Consider the following 20,238-nt stretch of genomic DNA (forward strand, 5'->3'; position numbering starts at 1 on the left):
CTCGCTCCGGAAACTTAGTCTAAACCACGCCCCTTTACAAATGGTGTCCGCTGCTGGCGGAAGTGCGAAAAGACACGGCCGCCATGTCGGAAGAGGACTACATTACCCACAAGACCTCGCCGTAGCCCCGCTGGAGGAAATCCGCTTTGGCGTGGATTATTGTAATCCGACAGAAGGACGACACATCGGATCAGGACGCGGCAGCCGAGCTCATCGGTGCGGAAAAACGAACGCGACTAAATGGATCAGGGCGGGAAAGAAACTTGACTAAATGGATCAGAGCGGGAAAGCTGGTCAAGGCGCCCCGCTGAGCCAGCAGCACTACTTTGCCAGGAGAAAGTAAAAGACTACATTTGGCCGTGCCCCCCTGTGCACCTGACCCCCCCCCCCTGTCACGCTCCAGTCCGCTCAGTTCGGTTCTCCAAGGACTCCAACTAGTTCGAGGCGCGCGGACACACCGCTAGCTAGCTACATAACTAGCTACATAGCTAGCTAGGGCGGCTAGCTCGTCCAGGTCGCTACATAGCTAGCTTGGGATCGACTTGATTGTTTTGGTGCACGAGTGGAGACGAGATGTCCACTAAAGAGAAAGTGTCCACCACTGAACGGCCCATCAAGGGTGAGTCTTGTTTAATTGAATTAAAACGAGCAAAGCTGCTGAGAACAAGATAAACTCCTTAACGCTATTGACGTGTCACGTGTGTACGAGCAGCCGTGCCCCACCCTCCAGGGGACCGTCTGACGGTAGCCGACTTGTACGTGGACGGCAGGCCGTGCGTGGAGGTTCTCAAGGCTCACCTGGTGAAGGAGGGGCGTTTGGCGGAAGAGGCGGCGTTACGCGTCATCAACGACGGCGCCGCCATCCTTCGCCAGGAGAAATGCATGCTGGAAGTGGAAGCACCTGTCACAGGTACGACTACGCTTGGGGTCCACAGATGGCATCGTGAACGCACTCAACAGGAAAGTGTGTGTGTGTGTGTGCAGTGTGTGGCGACGTGCACGGCCAGTTCTTTGACCTGATGAAGCTTTTCGAGGTGGGCGGAGCTCCCAGCAGCACCCGCTACCTGTTTCTGGGCGACTACGTGGACCGAGGCTACTTCAGCATCGAGGTGAGGTCCTGCTCGCACTTCCTATCACATGGCCACTGGGGGGCGGAGACATCAACATTGGCCTATCCCGGCAGTGCGTCCTCTTCCTGTGGGCTCTGAAGATCAACCACCCCGACACGCTCTTCCTGCTGCGAGGAAACCACGAGTGTCGCCACCTCACAGAGTACTTCACCTTCAAGCAGGAGTGTGAGTCTACCTTCACACGCGTGTGCATGTGGCTATCCTTCACTCTCCGTGTGTGTGTGTGTGTGTGTGCAGGTAAAATCAAGTACTCCGAGGGTGTGTACGATGCCTGCATGGAGGCGTTTGACTGCCTCCCGCTGGCCGCACTCCTCAACCATCAGTTCCTGTGCCTGCATGGCGGCCTGAGTCCTGAGGTCACATGTCTGGATGACATCCGCAAGGTTTTTCCTCATTTCTGCTGCCATTTCACCTTTCCGCCCGGCTAACAAGGTGTGTGTGTGTGTGTGTGTGTGTGTGTGTGTGTGTAGTTGGAGCGCTTTAAGGAGCCACCAGCGTTCGGGCCCATGTGTGACCTGCTATGGTCAGACCCAGCTGAGGACTACGGCTCAGAGAAGAACCAGGACCATTTCAGTCACAACACCGTCAGGGGATGCTCCTACTTCTACAGGTACCGTTTCTCACACACACAGGGTGGGACCTAAGGAGGGTTACAGTTAACTTAATTGCTGTCAGCATTGACAGAAATGTTATTGTAGGCGGCCATTTTCATCTATTTATTACTCCTCTTCCTACTTCTTATTGCGCCTCATCTTTGTCTGCTAACCACGCCTCCATTTCTCAACCAATTCAAACAAATCCAACATCAAAATGTTCAGTTCACTCAGGATAAGTTTTCCACCCATTCAGATTTCCCACATTTAGTGTAGTTGCATGTTTTCCTGTGAAAATGTTCCCAGTGGATCCAAGAATATGCTATTTAAATGGCGCCCTCTGTTGGTGAAAAGTCACATACGTAAATGCTGTATTACGGCATCAGTGGCCAGTTTACATGCAGTCAAATGACCCTAACTGCCATAACCAGAATACTAGCAATAACCCTGGTGCGCATGGCCATGTAAACACCAATAACCCTTTTGAAAAACCTCCATTTCATCCCTGGACTCCCTTTCTAACCGGAATATTGGCTCATGTATACGCCTATCGGGAATATTCTTATATTGTTTTGTTCTGTGCATGAACTATGACAGGAAAAGGTAGAGACCTGGTTGGCATGATGCAGAGGAGGAAGGTAGACATAATGTGTGTCCAGGAGACCAGGTGGAAAGGTAGCAAGGCTAGAAGTTCAGGACCAGGGTTCAACTTCTTCTATCATGGTGGATATGGAAAAGAAATTGAGTAGGAGGAGTTGCTTAAGAAGGTCCTGGAGGGGAAAAGACTGTCAGATAGGGTGATGAGTCTGAAGATAGAAAGTGAAGGTGTGCTGTTCAATGTTGTTCGTGGGCATGCCCCACAAGTAGGATGGGAGTCGGAGGAACAAGAGAAATCCTGGCTGGACCTTGATGGAGTGAAGCCAGGCGAGAGCAGCCATGTTGTTTGGTCTAGAGGCAGGAAGCAGAACCGGAGGTAGCAGAGATGAGGATGCTGAGTTCTCATTGGGAGTGACCAGGATGGATAGGATCAGGAAGGAGTACATCAGTGGGACCTTACATGTTAGAGGCCTTGGAGATAAAGTCCTTTAGGCCAGACTGACATGGTTGGGACATGTCCAGAGGAGAGAGAGTGTCAATATATTGGTAGAAGGATATATCTTCATGCCACCCATGAAGATGACAAAGCTACAATGCGAATAAGTAGGTTGCACCATGTGACCTTCCCTCCGACACTAAACGTATTTAGCACACGTCAAACTTCCCAGCCGCCAACATAAACTAAACAATCATCAGTAAACCCAATCCCAAAGCACCAAGCCCACACTTGGTCCCCTCCAAATATCCCCAACGTCCCACAAATAAGGCAAGGCATCGCTAAGCATGAGGTGAAAGCTGCACTTCCACTCAGGAACATGCGCCTCCAACAGGCATCAGTCCTCGGCCAAGGGCGATCTAGTCTAACAAGTTGCTAGTTAGTGTCTTACTAAGTTGGACTAGGTGGCCTAAATGCCGGCTCACAGGATCCCAGGCTGGGGTGTCGCGTCTCTCTTTTTCCCACCCCCTTCTTAATACACGTCCACAAGGGGCGGTCCTTCTCACCCTCATGACCATAACTGCTGTTATATGTACATCCTGTAAAGTAGGCATGTCATCTGACGCTAAAGTCTCCCGATGGAGCGACGTTCCTCTTGTCAACGCCACCCGCCCACTAACTGGGGCCATGGTTACATTCATTGGTGGCTGGCGTTTGGAACATTCCCACATTGACTCCTTTGATATTTTCTAGGCCCAGTGGTTAGCACGTAGGCCACACAGTCAGGAGATGGGCAGACCTGGGTTAGAACCCCACCCTCGGCCATCTCTGGGTAGAGTTTGCATGTTCTCCCTGTGCGTGAGTGGCTTTTCTGCGGGTACTCCGGTTCCCTCCCCCATCCCAAAAACATGCTAGCTTGATTGGCCACTCCAAATTGTCCATAGGTATGAATGTGAGTGTGAATGGTTGTTTGTCTATATGTGCCCTGTGATTGGCTGGCTGACCAGTCCAGGCTCAAGCACCCCCACGTAGAAAATGAATGAATGGCTGATCCCAAAATGCAGTCGTTTCCAAATGAACAAAAGAACATGACCAGGGGTGCCCTAACCTCATACCTGTGTGTAAACTTTGGTGGGGGCGGGACCTCTGCCCCTGCTGGCCAATGAGGTTGAAGCAGCTAAATCAAATGTTTGTGTTTCAGCTACACGGCCGTCTGTGACTTCCTGATGAACAACAACCTGCTGTCAATCATACGAGCGCACGAGGCCCAGGATGCAGGGTGTGGTGGCTGATGATGATGATGATGATGATGAAGAAGAGGGGCGTGTATAAGTGTGTGTGTGTGTACCAGGTATCGCATGTACAGGAAGAGTCAGACGACAGGTTTCCCATCTCTCATCACCATCTTCTCTGCACCAAACTACTTGGACGTGTACAACAACAAAGGTAATTGCCATGGCAACATGATGATGATGATGATGATGAGCATGAGGGTGCCTCCTCAGCGGCCGTGTTGAAGTACGAGAACAACGTGATGAACATTCGCCAGTTCAACTGCTCGCCGCATCCTTATTGGCTGCCCAACTTCATGGACGTCTTCACGTGGTCGCTTCCCTTCGTGGGCGAGAAAGGTAACGCCCACCACACACCACGGCCAAGGCCCCTCCCGACACCTATCCGTGTTTCCATAGTGACGGAGATGCTGGTCAATGTGCTGAACATCTGCTCTGATGACGAGCTCATGTCTGAGGGCGACGACACCTGCGAAGGTGACCTCTTCACCCCGTCACCTTTACCTGCCCTAGGCCACACCTGTAAGACCACACCCACTTCCTGTTGTAGGTGGCGCGCCCGCCGTCAGAAAGGAAGTCATCAGAAATAAGATCCGCGCCATCGGGAAGATGGCCAGAGTCTTCTCTGTGCTAAGGTGAGCACGCACAGACTACTACTACCAGCAGTAGTCTACTGCTAGTAGTCGAGTGCTAGTAGACTGCTAGTAGTCGAGTGCTACTAGACTGCTAGTAGTCGAGTGCTAGTAGACTGCTAGTAGTCGAGTGCTAGTAGACTGCTAGTAGTCGAGTGCTAGTAGACTGCTAGTAGTCTAGTGCTAGTAGACTGCTAGTAGTCTAGTGCTAGTAGACTGCTAGTAGTCTAGTGCTAGTAGACTGCTAGTAGTCTAGTGCTAGTAGACTGCTAGTAGTCTAGTGCTAGTAGACTGCTAGTAGTCTAGTGCTAGTAGACTGCTAGTAGTCTAGTGCTAGTAGACTGCTAGTAGTCTAGTGCTAGTAGACTGCTAGTAGTCTAGTGCTAGTAGACTGCTAGTAGTCTAGTGCTAGTAGACTGCTAGTAGTCTAGTGCTAGTAGACTGCTAGTAGTCTAGTGCTAGTAGACTGTGGACTGTTTTTCCGTGCAGGGAGGAGAACGAGAGCGTGCTGCAGCTGAAGGGGCTAACGCCCACCGGCACGTTGCCGCTAGGTGTGCTGTCAGGAGGACGGCGCACGCTGCAGAGCGGTGAGTGTTACGCCGACACCAAGTGCTGCTAGAGTGGGCGGAACTTGTCACAGTGATTGATGTGATTCTCTATCATCACACGCTCTGCTGCCCGCCCCCACCAGCCACCGTGGAGGCAGAGGAAGCGCAAGGTAAGCCATGCTACGTTATGCCTTGCCACGCTAGCGCCGAAGCTGACGCAACTCGTGTGTCTGGCAGCTGTGGAAGACTTCAAGCCGCCGCATAGGATCCAAAGCTTCGAGGAGGCCAGAGGACTAGACCGCATCAACGAAAGGATGCCGCCTCGTCGAGACGCCGTGCAGCAGCAGCAGCGGGCATCGCCACCCCTCGATGGTGACGTGAACGCCGCCGGCCGCGTCTAGGCCCACCCCTACCCCCCTCGACCGAGCAGCCGGCCGGCCACTGATCAGCAACATGGACGCCTCTCCTCTCACACTTCCTTTTCTACCGCAGCTGATGCTGGGGGCGGGGCTTACACGGCTTCAGCAATAAAGACAACAAACCTCAATCCTTTTATTTACTGACAATGTCGCACCTTTCATACTCGCTTTAGTGGCGATAAAACATGGTGGATACTCACTTTAGTGGCAACCAAGTTTTATTTAGTCATGGTATCACAGTTTGGACTTGTTCATGCGACTCATCATCTTCTCCAACTTCAGGGCGAGCGTCATGTCGCCTTTGATGCGAAGCTTCCCTGACATGAACGCCAAGGTGGGCTTCAGCTTCCCTGCACACATGTGTTAGCACGGGGGTGTTAGCAAAGGAGTGGGGGCGTTAGCATCTGTCGGCTCTCACCTGCAAACATTTTGCTGAAGTCGGCAGAGTCCATCGTCATGACGACGTCAGCTTTGGTGGCCGGCTGGCCTTGCCCTGCGCTGCCTGAACCACTCTTCAGGTCCAGGAACCAAACGCCGCTGTGTTCCCCTGCATGTTCCCAGGTCAGCGACACGCCCCCTTGGTCAGAGACACGCCCCCGTGCTTCCATAGGCTGACCTGGATCTTACCTGAAAGGTCAAACTGGTAGACGGCCTGTGTGGATTTCACCACATCCTCGCTCAGGACATCTCTGATGACCTGGAACGTGCTTTCTATTGGTCCCCCTGAAGGGGGCGTGGCTGAGGATGACGGTCCTTTGAAGGCCGGTGTCGCCCCTAGCAACAACACAGCCGCCAATCACCCACGCTGCTGAGAGATAAAAGTTGAGTTGCCGGGTCCTTACCATGTTGCTCCATCTGCTGGACAAGGACGTCAGGGGCATCATCCAGGAAAAAGTCGGGCAGAAGCGGGTGACCTGTGGACCGATGGGAGAGTGGCACGGTGGTCAGGTGACTGCGAGCAAGGCCGCTGGCAAGCTAGCGTTAAGTCACCTGGCTGCACGGCATACTGATCCAAGTCGCTGACACCCCGCTCTCTGAGGATGTCCTCGTCTACCACGAAATGACCCGTGAAGTCTTTGGGTTGGGACAGTATGACGTAGGCTGCATCCGCCATGATGTCCACCTTGCGACACTGTTTGCCCACGCCATCGCCGCCCAGCATGTCCATGGCCGCGGTCTGGATGGCTGTGGCGAGACAAAACACGCTCGTCTATGCTAGCACGTTAGCGTGCTACTAGTACTCACCGGTTTTGGGCCACAAGGCGTTGACGGCAATTTGACCTCTGAACTCTTCCGCCATGCCCAGGACGCACATGGACATACCGTATTTGGCCATGGTGTACGCTGCAAGCACAAGCGTCAGCGCTGGGGTTGCGGTGCTGGTTGGCTGTTGCCATGGTTACCTGTGTGGTTCTTGAACCAGACGGGGTTGAGGTTGAGGGGCGGAGACAAGTTGAGGATGTGAGGAGAAGGAGCCTTCAGCAGGTGAGGAATTACCAGCTTGGACCTAGGACACACCCATGCTAGTTAGGCCACGCCCACCAGGCAGCTCAACAAGTGCCATGTCCTACGTCATGTAAGTTCCTCGCAAGTTGATTCCGAGCATGAGATCCACCTTCTTCATGGGCGTGTCCAAAGTTCCCGTCAGGTTGATGGCGCTGGCGTTGTTCACCAGAATGTCGATGCCTGCCAACGCCTTCGTCATCAACACCACCATCACCATCATCATCCAATAAAACTTACCTCCGAATTTGGCAACCGCTTTCTGAACAGCATCTTCAACCTGCCGCTCGTCTCTGATGTCCACCACGCACGCCAACGCTTTCCCGCCAAGCTGCTCCACTGAAGGACAAACACACCTAATGTCCTAGTCCTAGCATTTGCTACAACATGCTAGCCTGTAGTGTGATCGCGCTGGCAACAGTATGTTAGCAAACACGTTACCACTCACCCTCTTGGGCAGCGGTGTAGATGGTTCCGGGTAGTTTTGGGTGAGGTTGGGCGGTCTTGGCAGCGATGATGATGTTGGCGCCATCTCTGGCGGCTTTCAAGGCGATGGCTTTACCGATACCACGGCTGGCTCCTGTGATGAACAGCGTGCGTCCGGCTAACTTCCTATCAAACAAAGTAGCCATCATGCTAGGTAGCCACACTGGTTGATACCTAGTTAATCTTTTACATGACTTCATTCGTTTTCACTCAATTCAACTGGTGATGCTCACTCGCTTCTGTATTCATTTAATAAAGAGCCAATGCGAACAGACGCATGCAGAGTGAACGCTCTTGTCATCCAGCCAGTGGAGCAATTTATCCAGGCCTCCTAATGACCAACCTGCTACCTCCATACGTCCATTATGGGGACAGGCCTAGTTGACTTGTGGCCAGTACCCGGGAGTCAGGGAAAGTTAGCATTGACTAAGTCATCATAGATCAGCATAACTCAGTCCCTCACTGCTAAAACAAAACACCACCACACAGCAATTTACTTAATCTACTACACTACTACTGCTGCTAATCCTACTACAGCAAGAAATAGTAGTAGTAGTGGTGGTAGCAGTAGTGGTAATGGTAGCAGTGGTGGTAATGGTAGTACTAGTGGTAAGTGGTTGTAGTAGTAGTACTAGTGGCAGTGGTAGTAGTACTCATAATAGTGGCAGTAGTAGCAGTAGTAATAGTGGCAGTACTAGCAGTAGTCGTAGTAGTAGTGGCAGTAGTGTTGGTGGTGGTAGTAGTGGTAATGGTAGTAGTAGTACTAGTGGCAGTGGTAGTAGTACTCGTAATAGTGGCAGTAGTAGCAGTAATACTGGCAGTGGTAGTAGTAGTAGTTGTAATAGTGGCAGTCCTAGCAGTAGTCGTAGTAGTAATGGTTGTAGTGGTGGTGGTGGTGGTAGTAGTACTAGTAGCAGTGGTAGTAGTAGTAGTACTCGAAATAGTGGCAGTAGTAGTAGTAATTGTGGCAGTGGTAGTAGTAGTAATAGTGGGAGTAGTAGCAGTAGTAGTAATAGTGGTAATGGTTGTAGTGGTGGTGGTGGTAGTAGTAGTGGCAGTGGTTGTATTAGTAGTACTCGTAATAGTGGCAGTAGTAGAAGTAGTAGTAGTAGTAATAGTGGCAGTAGTAGTGGTAGCAGTAGTAGTGGTAGCAGTAGTAGTAATAGTGGTAGTCGTAGCAGTAGTAGTCGTAGTAGTAATAGTGGCAGTGGTAACAGTACCCCCCCCCATAAAAAAATAAAAATAAAACGGCAGGCGGGTTACAGTTAGCGAGTCGTGTTGTAAAAGTAAATACGTATATAAATAAAATATATAATATAAATAACTCAAGTCCACCGAACGAGACCAAGTCCAAAGCGAACTTGTCCAGTGGAAGCACAGCTCCTCCATGTTGGATTCGGCAGCTAATAGTCTTATTTGAGTCTTTGACGAGGTTTGTCTGGCCTGTCGAGTTGTAAATGAGGACGGTTTCGACGTATGGGACTCACCCGGTGTTGGGTATCATTGCGGCTGGACCAACAGAAGGACACTTGTTTCGTCTTTTCGTCCACCTTTCACCCACTTAAGGCTAGCGGATGTTACGATATACTTCACTTCCGGTCCCCCGACGAAGACGGGGGCAGGCGGACTCGAAGACAAAGGCTGTGTTTGAATCCGGGGTCTGCATTCTACCAGGCCAGTAGCCTACCCGGTCTACCAAGGTCAGACGGTGGGGGGCTCCTCCTCCAGCCTCGAACCAGCCTGGTGAATCCAAACGGTTTGGCCTTCCTCACACTTCCTGGTTGTGTCACGTGGTCTCCGTTACCCTGACGTCATGACGGAATATCCGTCAATGGTGACATTAAAGTAACGTTATTAGTTATTAAAGTAAAGTTATTAGTTTATTTAAATGAGGAAAAAGAAGAAAGGTTATCGTTCTACAGCTAAACCTGACATATTCATAGCTCCTTTATTTAGTTAGAGCACCGGTAACACATATAAAGTTTTACATTCATAAAAGTTAATACATATATAAAACATGTACGTGATGTTCACAAATAATGATTATCTTGTTCCATTCATGGTCATAATAGGTATTTACATAACGCTAGTAACATTTTTCCACATTGTAGAAAGTTACATAAAGTTACGGCAGCTCCGTATCTTGTGCTGCCTTTTTAGTGTTTAATAGTGTTTATTTATGACTTCCTGATTGTTTTTGTGCTATAGCGACCACTTAAGCAAGGGTGCAGCTATGGATGTTCATCTTGTTACGTTTGGAGCTTGCAGCTTGCTCTATTGTTGACACTCAGGAGCGGCTGTTAGCTTTGAGCCTTGGTGGGTGGATGGATGGGTAGGTTGGTGAGTGGGTTGGTGGGTGGGTGGGTGGGAGTATGGATAGTGGGTTGATGGGTGGATGGATGGATGGATGGGTTGGTGGGTAGGTTGGTGTGAGTATGGATATTGGGTTGGTGGATGGGTTGGTGAGTAGGTTGGTGAGTGGGTTGGTGGGAGTATGGATAGTGGGTTGGTGGATGGGTTGGTGAGTAGGTTGGTGAGTGGGTGGATGGGTTGGTGGGAGTATGGATGGATGAATGGGTAGGTTGGTGGGAGTATGGATAGTGGGTTGGTGGATGGGTTGGTGAGTAGGTTGGTGAGTGGGTGGATGGGTTGGTGGGAGTATGGATGGATGAATGGGTAGGTTGGTGGGAGTATGGATAGTGGGTTGGTGGGTAGGTTGGTGAGTGGGTGGATGGGTTGGTGGGAGTATGGATAGTGGGTTGGTGGGTGGATGGATGGATGGGTAGGTTGGTGAGTGGGTTGGTGGGTGGGTGGGTGGATGGGTTGGTGAGTAGGTTGGTGAGTGGGTGGATAGGTTGGTGGGAGTATGGATAGTGGGTTGGTGGATGGATGGATGGATGGGTTGGTGGGTAGATTGGTGAGTGGGTGGATGGATGGGTTGGTGGGTAGGTTGGTGAGTGGGTGGATGGGTTGGTGGGAGTATGGATAGTGGGTTGGTGAGTAGGTTGGTGAGTGGGTGGATGGGTTGGTGGGTCAGTGACAATGATATATGCTAGAATGTGTATTTAGCACATTAGGACCTTAATGAGGTAGAGTTGTAGTAAAGTAGAGCTACAATATGTAAAAGCACGAAAGGGGGGGGGCATGTCAAAAACATTTTGAACTACAACAAATTAAGAATAGTGAAATGGGTTGTTTTTCACCTGATCAAAAGTTGAAGACCACAGGATATAAAAAAAAGTCAAGCGGTACACCCAAAAAGAGGACACCTGTGTTGAGCCAGAGGATACGATGGGCCGTCCGTCAAGACACGAGGCGGTCCTGGACTCAAGACCCTTACTGGTTCTGACTGCAGCACCAGTAACCATCAGACGCCATCTGTGGGAAAAGGCTTTTCAAATCAAAAAAGGTCTGTGTGGTAACAGCTGGGTTCTTCAACAGGACAACGCTGCAGTTCACAATGCCGGCTTACCAAGACTTCTTCTGGGAGAAGAACATCCCTCTTTTGGACCATTCCACTTGGCATCCCATAGAGAACATTTGGGGATGGTTGGCAGGAAGTTTATAAAAATGGCCATCAGTTCCAGACAGTTGATGCCCTTGGTGAAGCCATCTTCACCCATCCACCATCCACTCAGCCATCATCCACCCACCCATCCATCCATAGCCTCATTGTGAAAAGACAAAACTTTATTGTTCGTGTTGCCAAAATGCTAAACTGCAATTGGTCTGTTAAGACATGAAAGAAGGTCTGATTGGACGACGGCACCGGCGGGTTCATCCGACATCATGAGTGACATCATCAAGCGAACCCCCGTGGCTATGCTAACAGCAAATGCTACGTTAACAGCACTTGCTAGCTGAAATGTTGCAACACAACACTGATGCGCGCTCGCTGGCAGTGCGGGCGTTAACAGGAAATGCTTTGTCACGTGCACGCTCATAACACTGTTTGACAGCTCCCTCCTGATTGGGCCGCTGTGGTGATGTCATCCCGCATCACCTTGTCTTTCCTGCGCTCTCATTGGCCCGTTAGCACCAAAATTCAACATAAATATTTGAAAACAACAAAGTGTCTGTGGGGGAGGGCGTCACCATGGCAACTAGACATCCAGGATTTCCTCGGCCGTCCCGCCACAGCGGAGCCGGTACCGGCCGGTCCGCCAGCTGATGGTCGGGTCCCACAGTGCAGACAGGAAGATCTGCACCGCCATGGACTCCCGGATGAACCAGGCCACGGCAAAGTCCAGCTTGGAGAAGCTCGGAGGTCCGCCCTGTCAATGAACAGTTGTGGTGGGACGCAAGCTGGAGGACACAGAAGACGGCCACAGCAACGATTCCGTACCTGAACGCCAGTCAGTTGGATGTAGTCAGCCAAGAACCAGGCCAGGCAGTGACACATGAAGAACACCATCATGTCCCACCTGCACACAGAAAACACACCTTAATCACTTCCTGCTCCCGTATCGCATGACTTCCTGCGGCCGTCATTGCTTCACTTCCTGCTCTCATGTTCTGCACGCCATCTTCACTGGTGACCAGAAAGGGAACTTTAGTAAACTGGAATGAGGCGTCTGTCTCATCTATCCAGCGGAAAAGGCCTGCCTAGCAACAGCAAAGAGGTGCTCTGTGATTGGCTGACCTGAAGACGTGATGTGCAGCCCAGCCAATGATGAGGCTGGCCAGGAAACACTCGGAGATGGGTTCCAGCACGGTGCCAGGAAGCATGTTGATCCTCAGCTTGGTCCACCTGGAAGTTACAAAGTCATCACCATCATGTGGGCGTAGGCGTGGGCGTGGTCAGCCGCAATGTAGAGGGCAGGTCACCTGATCAAGCGAGACTGGAACTGGCCAATGGAGTACGACCCCGAGTTCTGCAAAGCTACCTGTGTCGCCATGGAGAACTTCCAGCCTCTGAGGAAAGCCAATCACAGTTAGCGTCAGTGCCATAGCCCCGCCCACAGGGCCTACTCCAGCGCGCTAACCTGTCAGCGATGGCTTTAGCCATGAAGTAATCCTCGGCAATGTATTGAGCGAACGCCACCAGCCCGCCAGCCTGATCCAGGACGTCCTTCCTCATCAAACACGACATTCCCGTCACACATTTGATGCCCGTCACGTTGGCAGAGATGTACGATCGAGGGTGCGACGTCCCAAAATAAACCTGCAAGCGTGCTTGGCTTTAGCACAACGCTTGTAGCGTGTAGCTTGTAGCTAGCTAGCCTCACCTGCTCCAGCGTGGCGGCAAAGCCCTGGCGATCAGCCACGTATGGGAGACCGTGAACCAGACCCACCTTCTCTGTCATCTGATTGGTCAGATCGGTCAGCGTGTCTGCTTTGACTGTGCACACAAACACAGTTAGCATTAGCACAGCAAGATGCCGGAAAACGCCTGGCGTGAAGACGGCGGTCGGCGACCTCTGATGCCGCTGTCGCAGATCCACACCAGTCCGTACTTGGCTCCTTCGTAGCCCGGCATCAAGTTGTTGATTTTGGGATTGATTCCCACCTTCTTGCCGCCTGGTGGCGACACAGTGAGGGACGTTAGCGCTGGGAAAACTCAAGGAGACGTAGCCTTGGAGATCTTACCAATGAAGAGGTGGGCGTCCACGTTGGGATACTTCCCTAAAAGCTTCTTACAAACATCCACGGCCGGATCGTCTTGGTCCTGAACGCACATGAGGAGTTCGTACTGCCAAACAAACACAGCTTGAGTGAGCGTGTGGAGCGGGGTCGAGACAGGGGGCGGAGCTTCACCTTGGGGTAATCCAGCGTGAAGAATGTCTCCAGGTTGGAGATGAGGTTGGAGTCGACACCCTTCAGGGGCTTCAGCAGAGAAACTCCCGCCATTTGCACAAAGGGCTGTTTCACCTCTGACCTCTTCCTGTGAAGGTGGAGGCGCCTGCAAACGTAGGAGGTCAGAGGCATCACATGACCAGGAAATGCCGCAGTGCTTTTCTCCTAGTTGTTGCGCTATTGGGACAGTCGCTAAACATGTCGCTAAATCAAACAAGATGCGCTCATTTTATAAACACTAACTTCTGGCAAGTCAGATAGCGCTAAGCTAACTGACGACACAGCTAACACTAACATCTCACTCTCTGAAGGAGAATATTAACAACAAATATTAATATTGCTCTACCAACTGTGTGTGTTGTTTATACTATGACTCCATATGTATTCTATTTGACTGGGGGAACAGGAAGCTGCTAGTTAGCAAACTCGTTGAGGCTAGGCTAGGCTAGGCTAAGCTAGGCTAGGCTAGGCTAGGTCAGGCCAGGCACTTACACGTAGATGATGGACATGAAGTGCATGAGCCACAGGACGACGAACAACAAGAAGCCCAACACGGCCAGGCCCTGCATGACGACCTCCACCAGGGCCATGGCGCTCCGCGGGGGCCGCCGGCCTTGGAGTCGACCAGCCGGAGCGGCTGGCGAAGGGACGAGTCGGCCCCTGGGAATCCGAGGCAAGGTGCGACAAGCGCGGCTCGATAAGGCCAACGATCCAGCCTGGGAGAATTTAAACGAGTCCGCTTAGGAGCTCCACAAATGGGGACAACGAAAAGTTCCTCCCCAGCCAGATGGAGACTCGGCTTGTTTGACAGTCAGCAGACCGGCGGTCTGTCAGCTGACCGGGCGGGAGTGGTAGTCCCACTTCCGGTCATCTTCAAAATAAATGCTCTTCAGGAAGTAACTCTAGCGATGATAAATAAATGATGAATGAATGAACCAAGTGACATGACGGCTCCGCTCATCTCTCACCTCCGTGGTGTGCCTGCCCCCCGGTCCTCAGTAAACATCCAATCTCTGTTCGTATGCAAATGAGCCAAGACAAGCATTCTGGTTGGTAGAATCTGGATGGAGGATATGTTTTTTAACTTTTCATCCTCATTGTTTGTGTGCTTCAGTGAAGCTCAGCTACAACAGCAGGAGTCCAGTCTTCAGGTCCACCCAAGTTAAACAGGAAGAGGCCTGACAACATCCTCTTCTCCAGGTTGGACTGTGCATTGCTCTGTGTGGATGTATGTCCACTTATGATGCTCATTGTGGACGCTTGGTGGTGACTGGTGGACTCCTATAGAGCAGCTACACACAATAACCAGCACACAGAGCTTTCTAGATCTTCCACAATCTGCACCTATCCGTTTACATGGCCTACCACTTGATGGCTGAGTTTCTTATGTTAATGCTGACAGTTGACATTTCACGACTGGATTTGTTACAAGGTGGCATCCGATGGAAGTTCCACGCTGAAATTGACTCCTGAGGGCGGCCATTCTTTCACCAATGTTTGTAGAAGCAGTCTGCACACTTCTGTGTTTGGTTTGATACTCCTGTGGCCAGGCCAGGTCTTCAGGATACCGGGATAACTGGTTCTGGTCATTTGGATGGGGAGCAAATACCTTTGTATATACAGTAAACCTCGGATATATCGGACTCGGATATATCGGAAATTCGCTCACAACGGACAGATAAAAAAAGAACCAATTTTTCTGTAATGCATTTCCAATAAAAATTCATTGCATATATCGGATTTTTTATAACGGATTTCGCCTATTTCGGACAAAATCTCCAGTCCCGTTCCAATTTCCCTTGCATATATCGGATGGCCGCATCGTGGCCTTTGATCCATCTTTGATCCATGTTCACAGCCAAAGCTGAAGATTACAACATCTTTGTATGAATTACAGACATGTACATGAGCATGTACAACGAAATAAAAAAATCTGTAGAAATGCCTTATTGTTGCTATTAGCGAGGTTTAGAAACCAAACGATAAACGTAAGTGCAAACGATAATGACGTCACATGCTATTGAAATGTATGGGAACTTGCCGACTTGTCAATAGCCTGTGACGTCATTATCGTTTGCGTTTACGTTTGGTTTCTAAACCTCGCTAATAGCAACAAGAAGGCATTTCTACAGATTTGAGAATTTTTTTTTATTTCGTTGTACATGCTCATGTACATGTCTGTAATTCATACAAAGATGTTATAATCTTCAGCTTTGGCTGTGAACATGGATCAAAGAAAGTTCCCCCATGGCATTGCGCGTCCGTGTAATGAATGTGGCGGACATTTTCCGGTATACGCATATAACGGATTTGGCTTATATCGGACAAAACCAGTGGGAACAATTGAATCCGATATATCCGAGGTTTACTGTATATAGTGTATATACATAAAACACATCCCGAGTTTAATAATAAAATATTATTTTATCCCCCCCCCAATGGAAAGCCAAACACTGGCTTCCCCCGAAGGAGCAAATGAAGATAATTGAGATCTCCGTGAAGGACAAGAAAGACCAAGGGAGGTTTTTCCACGTCTTTGTAATGATTGACAGCTACCTTTTCCCAACCAAAGTCACTTTCAATAATAGCAGAAGAAAGTATTTCCTGTCATGCTACTTGAAATATTATGGGATGTCCCGGTGCTTCCAAAATAACACCACTTAAAAACACCATGGAAGCATCAAATGGCATCAATGCTAGCGTGGTCACAGACAGGAAGTGTTGTCACACGTCCGATCCCTGACGGGTCAGGAAGTCTTCCAGCGCGCTGAGTCGCTCTACCAGCATCACGTCCAGGTCCGAGGCCTCGTCGGCACCTCCCGGCACGTGGTAGTGACGCCGGGCCATGGCACGTTTCCTTGGCGTTGCCATGACTGGAAACCCTTTAACGAGATAAAAGCAGTTGAGATTAGCGGGTTTCTTCATTTTTCTCAGGCTGCTGCAGCTCCCATGATGCCTTCTGGAACCACCGGGGGAGCGCTCGCCTCACACCTCTGAAAGCACTCGGCTGGAGACCGGCACTCGGCTGGAGACCAGCACCCTGCCAGGTCTTCCCACCACCTGGTGTGCAGTCAGGGCCAGCACGGCCTTCTCTGCTGGCCTACCACCACCACAAGCACTGCTCTACCCCAGCATGGAGACCCAGCACAGATCCAACGATCGCTGCAGACTGTATGCACTTAAACACCAGACTGTGTGCACTTAAACACCAGACTGTGTGCACTTAAACTCCAGACTGTATGCATTTAAACAGCAGACTGTGTGTACTTACTGTATGCACTTAAACACCTGACTGTGTGCACTTACTGTGTGCACTTAAACTCCGGACTGTGTGCACTTACTGTATGCACTTAAACTCCGGACTGTGTGCACTTACTGTATGCACTTAAACACCAGACTGTGTGCACTTAAACAGCAGGCTGTGTGTACTTACTGTATGCACTTAAACACCAGACTGTATGCACTTAAACACCAGACTGTGTGCACTTAAACTTCGGACTGTATGCATTTAAACAGCAGACTGTGTGTACTTACTGTATGCACTTAAACACCAGACTGTGTGCACTTACTGTATGCACTTAAACACCAGACTGCGTGCACTTAAGCTCCGGACTGTATGCATTTAAACAGCAGACTGTGTGTACTTACTGTATGCACTTAAACACCAGACTGTGTGCACTTACTGTATGCACTTAAACTCCGGACTATATGCATTTAAAACAGCAGACTGGTGTACTTACTGTATGCACTTAAACTCCGGACTGTATGCATTTAAACAGCAGACTGTGTGCACTTACTGTATGCACTTAAACACCAGACTGTGTGCACTTACTGTGTGCACTTAAACTCCGGACTATATGCATTTAAAACAGCAGACTGTGTGTACTTACTGTATGCACTTAAACACCAGATGTGCGCACTCAAACACCAGACTGTTTAGTGAACATGGGCCACTACGCCACTTTTACAAATGGTAGTCCGCACTTAAAGATTGGCCGGTGCACACTTAAAGGGGATTTGCCAGCAGTATCGGATAGACGATACCATGCCCTGATGAAGAATACCTTGGGGTCGCTTCCTCTTCCTGGGCTGAGTGAAGTCAGGAAAGAGGAGGAGCCTGCGCCGCCTCCGCTGGCCGATGAGAAGCAGCGCTCCATCTTTCTCCCGAGGCTCCTCAAAGATGGTTTCCAAGCTCCTATGAAGCAGACGGAGCATATTGGGACGTGTGGTGGCGAGTGTGACGGCGGCGTTGCTGACCTGTTGATGCTGGGAGATTTGTAGTTCTTGTTGGTGTAAATCTCCTCCACACTGAAGTCGTTCTTCTTCACTCTGAAACATGAAAAGCACACGCGGTCCTTCCTCATCCTCCATCAGCGTCCGCCATGTTGTCCCACCTTTTGACCTTTGGCAAGCCCATAGGGGTAAGCGGCGTCTCACGAGGCGAGGCGCGGCGGATGGGAATCTGTGACACTCGTCTTCCTTTCTGCCATGGAAAGAGACGAAAAGGTGAGGAAGGAATACTCGTTTATGCTCTAAGCGGGAGAGGCGCTAACCTCCTTGGAGCCGCCTGCTGATTGGCCGGCCGGGAGGGGAGCCGGCGCTACGTGGGGTGAGGACGGGGCAGGTCGGACGGCCAGGAGACAGTCTCGTCGCTTGGTGTGTCTGCGGCCACAGGTCACGTGACGTAAGCGGACGGGACGAAATGTTTGGGCAAACGTTGTCAACTGACCTGAGATCTGCTGACGGCCGCATGTAGCTGTCAATCATGAAAACACACATGAATAACGTATTTATGCTAATGAGGCCACAACAACCAACCAACCAGTGATCGATGCTGAGACTGGGCGGGGCCGTCCAGTCCCTCAGGCACCGCCACGGATTCCAGCAAGTCCCGCCCCTCACGGAGGTCACCACCGCAGCGACGGCGAAGAGACGCAGCAGGGGGGCAGGGCTAAAAGAGGCGAAGACTGGCAGAGGTCTGTGATTGGAGCAAAGTGCAGGCGGAGGGGTGAAGTCTGAGAAGCGCCATTGGCTGGAGGAGCCTGACGAACGCAGGAAGTGAAAAGACATGCTGCTAGGGGAAAAAAGACCAATCATTTTCATAGCCAATCATCAATCAATCAATCCACCTCCCACCTGCAGCCATTCCGCCTGGCAACAATATCCATCGCCTCCAGTGATTGGACGCCGCCTCCTTCCCGTCTTTCTTCCTGTACTCGCGGGTCAAAGTCCATGAGCATCAGCGGTGCTTCCGCATTAGCTCCGCCTCCTGACCGGCAGAGCACCATGCGACCCACAAACCTTCCAGCGTCCTCTTCGCTCTTTTCTGAAGCCACACCCATCACTCCTCTTTCTCGACGGTGGCTCCTCCTCCTCTTTCTGCCCTTCCTCTTTTCACCTCCTCCCCTCTGCTCTGATTGGCTGCCTGTCCAGGAAAGGAGCGGGTTGTGCGAGGAAGCCGAAAGGAGGGCGGGGCTACAGGAGGACACCAAAAGGCCAGGGAAGGAGGAGGAAGCTAAAGAAAGAAAAATGGACGCGTAGGGCCCAGGTGAGGACGCGTAGGGCCCAGGACACGCTGCCTTAGTGTCCTTTTAAGTCCTCACTAGATGACGAAAACAACAATGCGTGTTACCCGCAACTTGAGGACAATTCGTTGCTCCTCCTCCTCGGTCGTCTTCTGTCGGCCGCCCGCTTCTCTTCCGTGTCCTCCTCCCGCTCCTCCTTTCCAGGGCGTCCAACCGTCGACCCAAAGACGTCACAGCGCCCCGCAGGAGACGCCGCATCTCCATTCTGTGGGCGGCGAGGAGGCGGGGCAAAAGGGAGGCGCAAGCACAGCTTGGACAAGGATGATGGCAAAGAACAGGGTTGGTGGCAGGAGGACCTGGAGATAAAGCCTTCATGGGCAAGGAGATCTAAAGGAAGCAACAAGTGGGACAGAAAGACACCCATACTTGTTTGTGCCACTCCAGCAACATCGCTGTCAGCCAATGGGAACGCAGGGGGCGGAGTCACAGCCGGCATGACGACTGTCCAAAAAGAAATGAAACGAACACAATCAATTTAAAGCAAACAGTGAGAGTTTTGGCCCCAACTGACCTCCTGCATGTAGCGACCTTTGACCTTTAAGTCCTCATCAGGCCTCCTCCGAGGACCATCACGGCGATCGTGTGCAAAGATGGGAGCCGAGCAGCAAAGGACGCCATCTGTGGGACAGAAGCCAGTGTGATGACGCTAACTGCAGCTGCTAGCTACTGTTAGCATACATACACCCTGTTGGTAACACGCGACGAAATATCACTTTTCGCAAGAAACACTTTACCTTGGTCACCGCTCGCTGCTCAGTAGACTTCCTTTATTCCCCCAAATGTCATTTTCATTAGGTTCGAGGCCTAAAAGTGCCAAATGAGAGAGGTTATTTCTCGAAGAATCGCTATTTCTTCTCCTACCTAGCGTTAAGCTAACGTGAAACAAACAACTTCCGACAGAAATTTCAAAGTAAAGCCCGTGTCAGTGTTCTATTTACCAAGGTGGGAATTATCTCACTAACATACAGTAATCTTCAGTGATATAATCAGCTCTAAAAAGTGAAGTACCAAAAAAAGGGAGCCGCATTGCCATTGGAGCGATCAAGCAGCGTATTCAGGCAGTTCTGGGTGCTGACGGTTGACTTAAGATGTCTCCGCACTCCAAAGACTAGCAGTCAACAGCAGGGGGTAGCTGGATCACCACGATGATTATCGATATCAGGATCAATGCCACAGTGACGAGATCTACATTTTCCTCTTCCAGGTTAATTTGCACACCTT

At 50.8% G+C, this 20,238-nt stretch overlaps 4 protein-coding genes across 9 annotated transcripts; 1 reads left to right on the forward strand and 3 right to left on the reverse strand.

The window, feature by feature from the left end:
- The first annotated feature begins 96 nt into the window (after positions 1-96).
- LOC131106763 (serine/threonine-protein phosphatase 2B catalytic subunit beta isoform-like) lies at positions 97-5,775 on the forward strand. Of its 2 annotated transcripts, XM_058056152.2 has the most exons (14): positions 99-619; positions 713-910; positions 985-1,109; positions 1,184-1,295; positions 1,368-1,513; positions 1,601-1,740; positions 3,958-4,035; positions 4,108-4,202; positions 4,262-4,387; positions 4,448-4,525; positions 4,599-4,683; positions 5,170-5,267; positions 5,372-5,398; positions 5,466-5,775. In XM_058056152.2, the coding sequence occupies exons 1-14, from the start codon at positions 574-576 to the stop codon at positions 5,627-5,629; spliced, it is 1,518 nt and encodes a 505-aa protein (XP_057912135.2). In that variant the 5' UTR covers positions 99-573; the 3' UTR covers positions 5,630-5,775. The 2 variants fall into 2 exon arrangements, with proteins under 2 accessions (XP_078655226.1, XP_057912135.2); XM_078799100.1 differs by having other exon boundaries at positions 97-619; positions 1,184-1,513.
- A 72-nt stretch (positions 5,776-5,847) lies between these two features.
- Positions 5,848-9,378, reverse strand: hsdl2 (hydroxysteroid dehydrogenase like 2). The gene is made up of 11 exons (XM_058056153.2): positions 9,124-9,378; positions 7,599-7,762; positions 7,391-7,489; positions 7,219-7,333; positions 7,051-7,154; positions 6,893-6,991; positions 6,638-6,832; positions 6,490-6,561; positions 6,275-6,421; positions 6,066-6,194; positions 5,848-5,997 (listed from the first exon to the last, which is right to left on the reverse strand). The coding sequence occupies exons 1-11, from the start codon at positions 9,138-9,140 to the stop codon at positions 5,882-5,884; spliced, it is 1,257 nt and encodes a 418-aa protein (XP_057912136.2). The 5' UTR covers positions 9,141-9,378; the 3' UTR covers positions 5,848-5,881.
- Positions 9,379-11,308: 1,930 nt separating this feature from the next.
- Positions 11,309-14,371, reverse strand: ugcg (UDP-glucose ceramide glucosyltransferase). Its single transcript, XM_058056154.2, has 10 exons — positions 13,925-14,371; positions 13,394-13,538; positions 13,226-13,328; positions 13,055-13,156; positions 12,865-12,977; positions 12,622-12,800; positions 12,464-12,550; positions 12,279-12,386; positions 11,982-12,060; positions 11,309-11,910 (listed from the first exon to the last, which is right to left on the reverse strand). The coding sequence occupies exons 1-10, from the start codon at positions 14,020-14,022 to the stop codon at positions 11,740-11,742; spliced, it is 1,185 nt and encodes a 394-aa protein (XP_057912137.2). The 5' UTR covers positions 14,023-14,371; the 3' UTR covers positions 11,309-11,739.
- A 1,490-nt stretch (positions 14,372-15,861) lies between these two features.
- Positions 15,862-20,204, reverse strand: LOC131107113 (uncharacterized). 5 transcript variants are annotated; one of them, XM_058056812.2, is made up of 13 exons: positions 20,026-20,204; positions 19,752-19,821; positions 19,529-19,635; positions 19,384-19,458; positions 19,065-19,313; positions 18,569-18,947; positions 18,255-18,506; positions 18,162-18,188; positions 17,986-18,094; positions 17,827-17,915; positions 17,690-17,761; positions 17,497-17,627; positions 15,862-16,314 (listed from the first exon to the last, which is right to left on the reverse strand). In XM_058056812.2, the coding sequence occupies exons 4-13, from the start codon at positions 19,451-19,453 to the stop codon at positions 16,157-16,159; spliced, it is 1,536 nt and encodes a 511-aa protein (XP_057912795.2). In that variant the 5' UTR covers positions 19,454-19,458; positions 19,529-19,635; positions 19,752-19,821; positions 20,026-20,204; the 3' UTR covers positions 15,862-16,156. The 5 variants fall into 5 exon arrangements, with proteins under 5 accessions (XP_057912795.2, XP_057912796.2, XP_078654923.1 ...); XM_058056813.2 differs by lacking the exon at positions 20,026-20,204 and adding an exon at positions 19,956-19,972; XM_078798797.1 differs by lacking the exon at positions 20,026-20,204 and having other exon boundaries at positions 18,255-18,474; positions 18,569-18,642; positions 18,734-18,947; positions 19,752-19,920.
- Positions 20,205-20,238: the final 34 nt, after the last annotated feature.

The sequence above is a fragment of the Doryrhamphus excisus genome, linkage group LG19 (genome assembly GCF_037039965.1).
Source record: "Doryrhamphus excisus strain RoL-2023G ecotype Guam linkage group LG19, RoL_Dexc_Guam_v1.1, whole genome shotgun sequence".
Lineage (NCBI taxonomy): Eukaryota > Metazoa > Chordata > Actinopteri > Syngnathiformes > Syngnathidae > Doryrhamphus > Doryrhamphus excisus.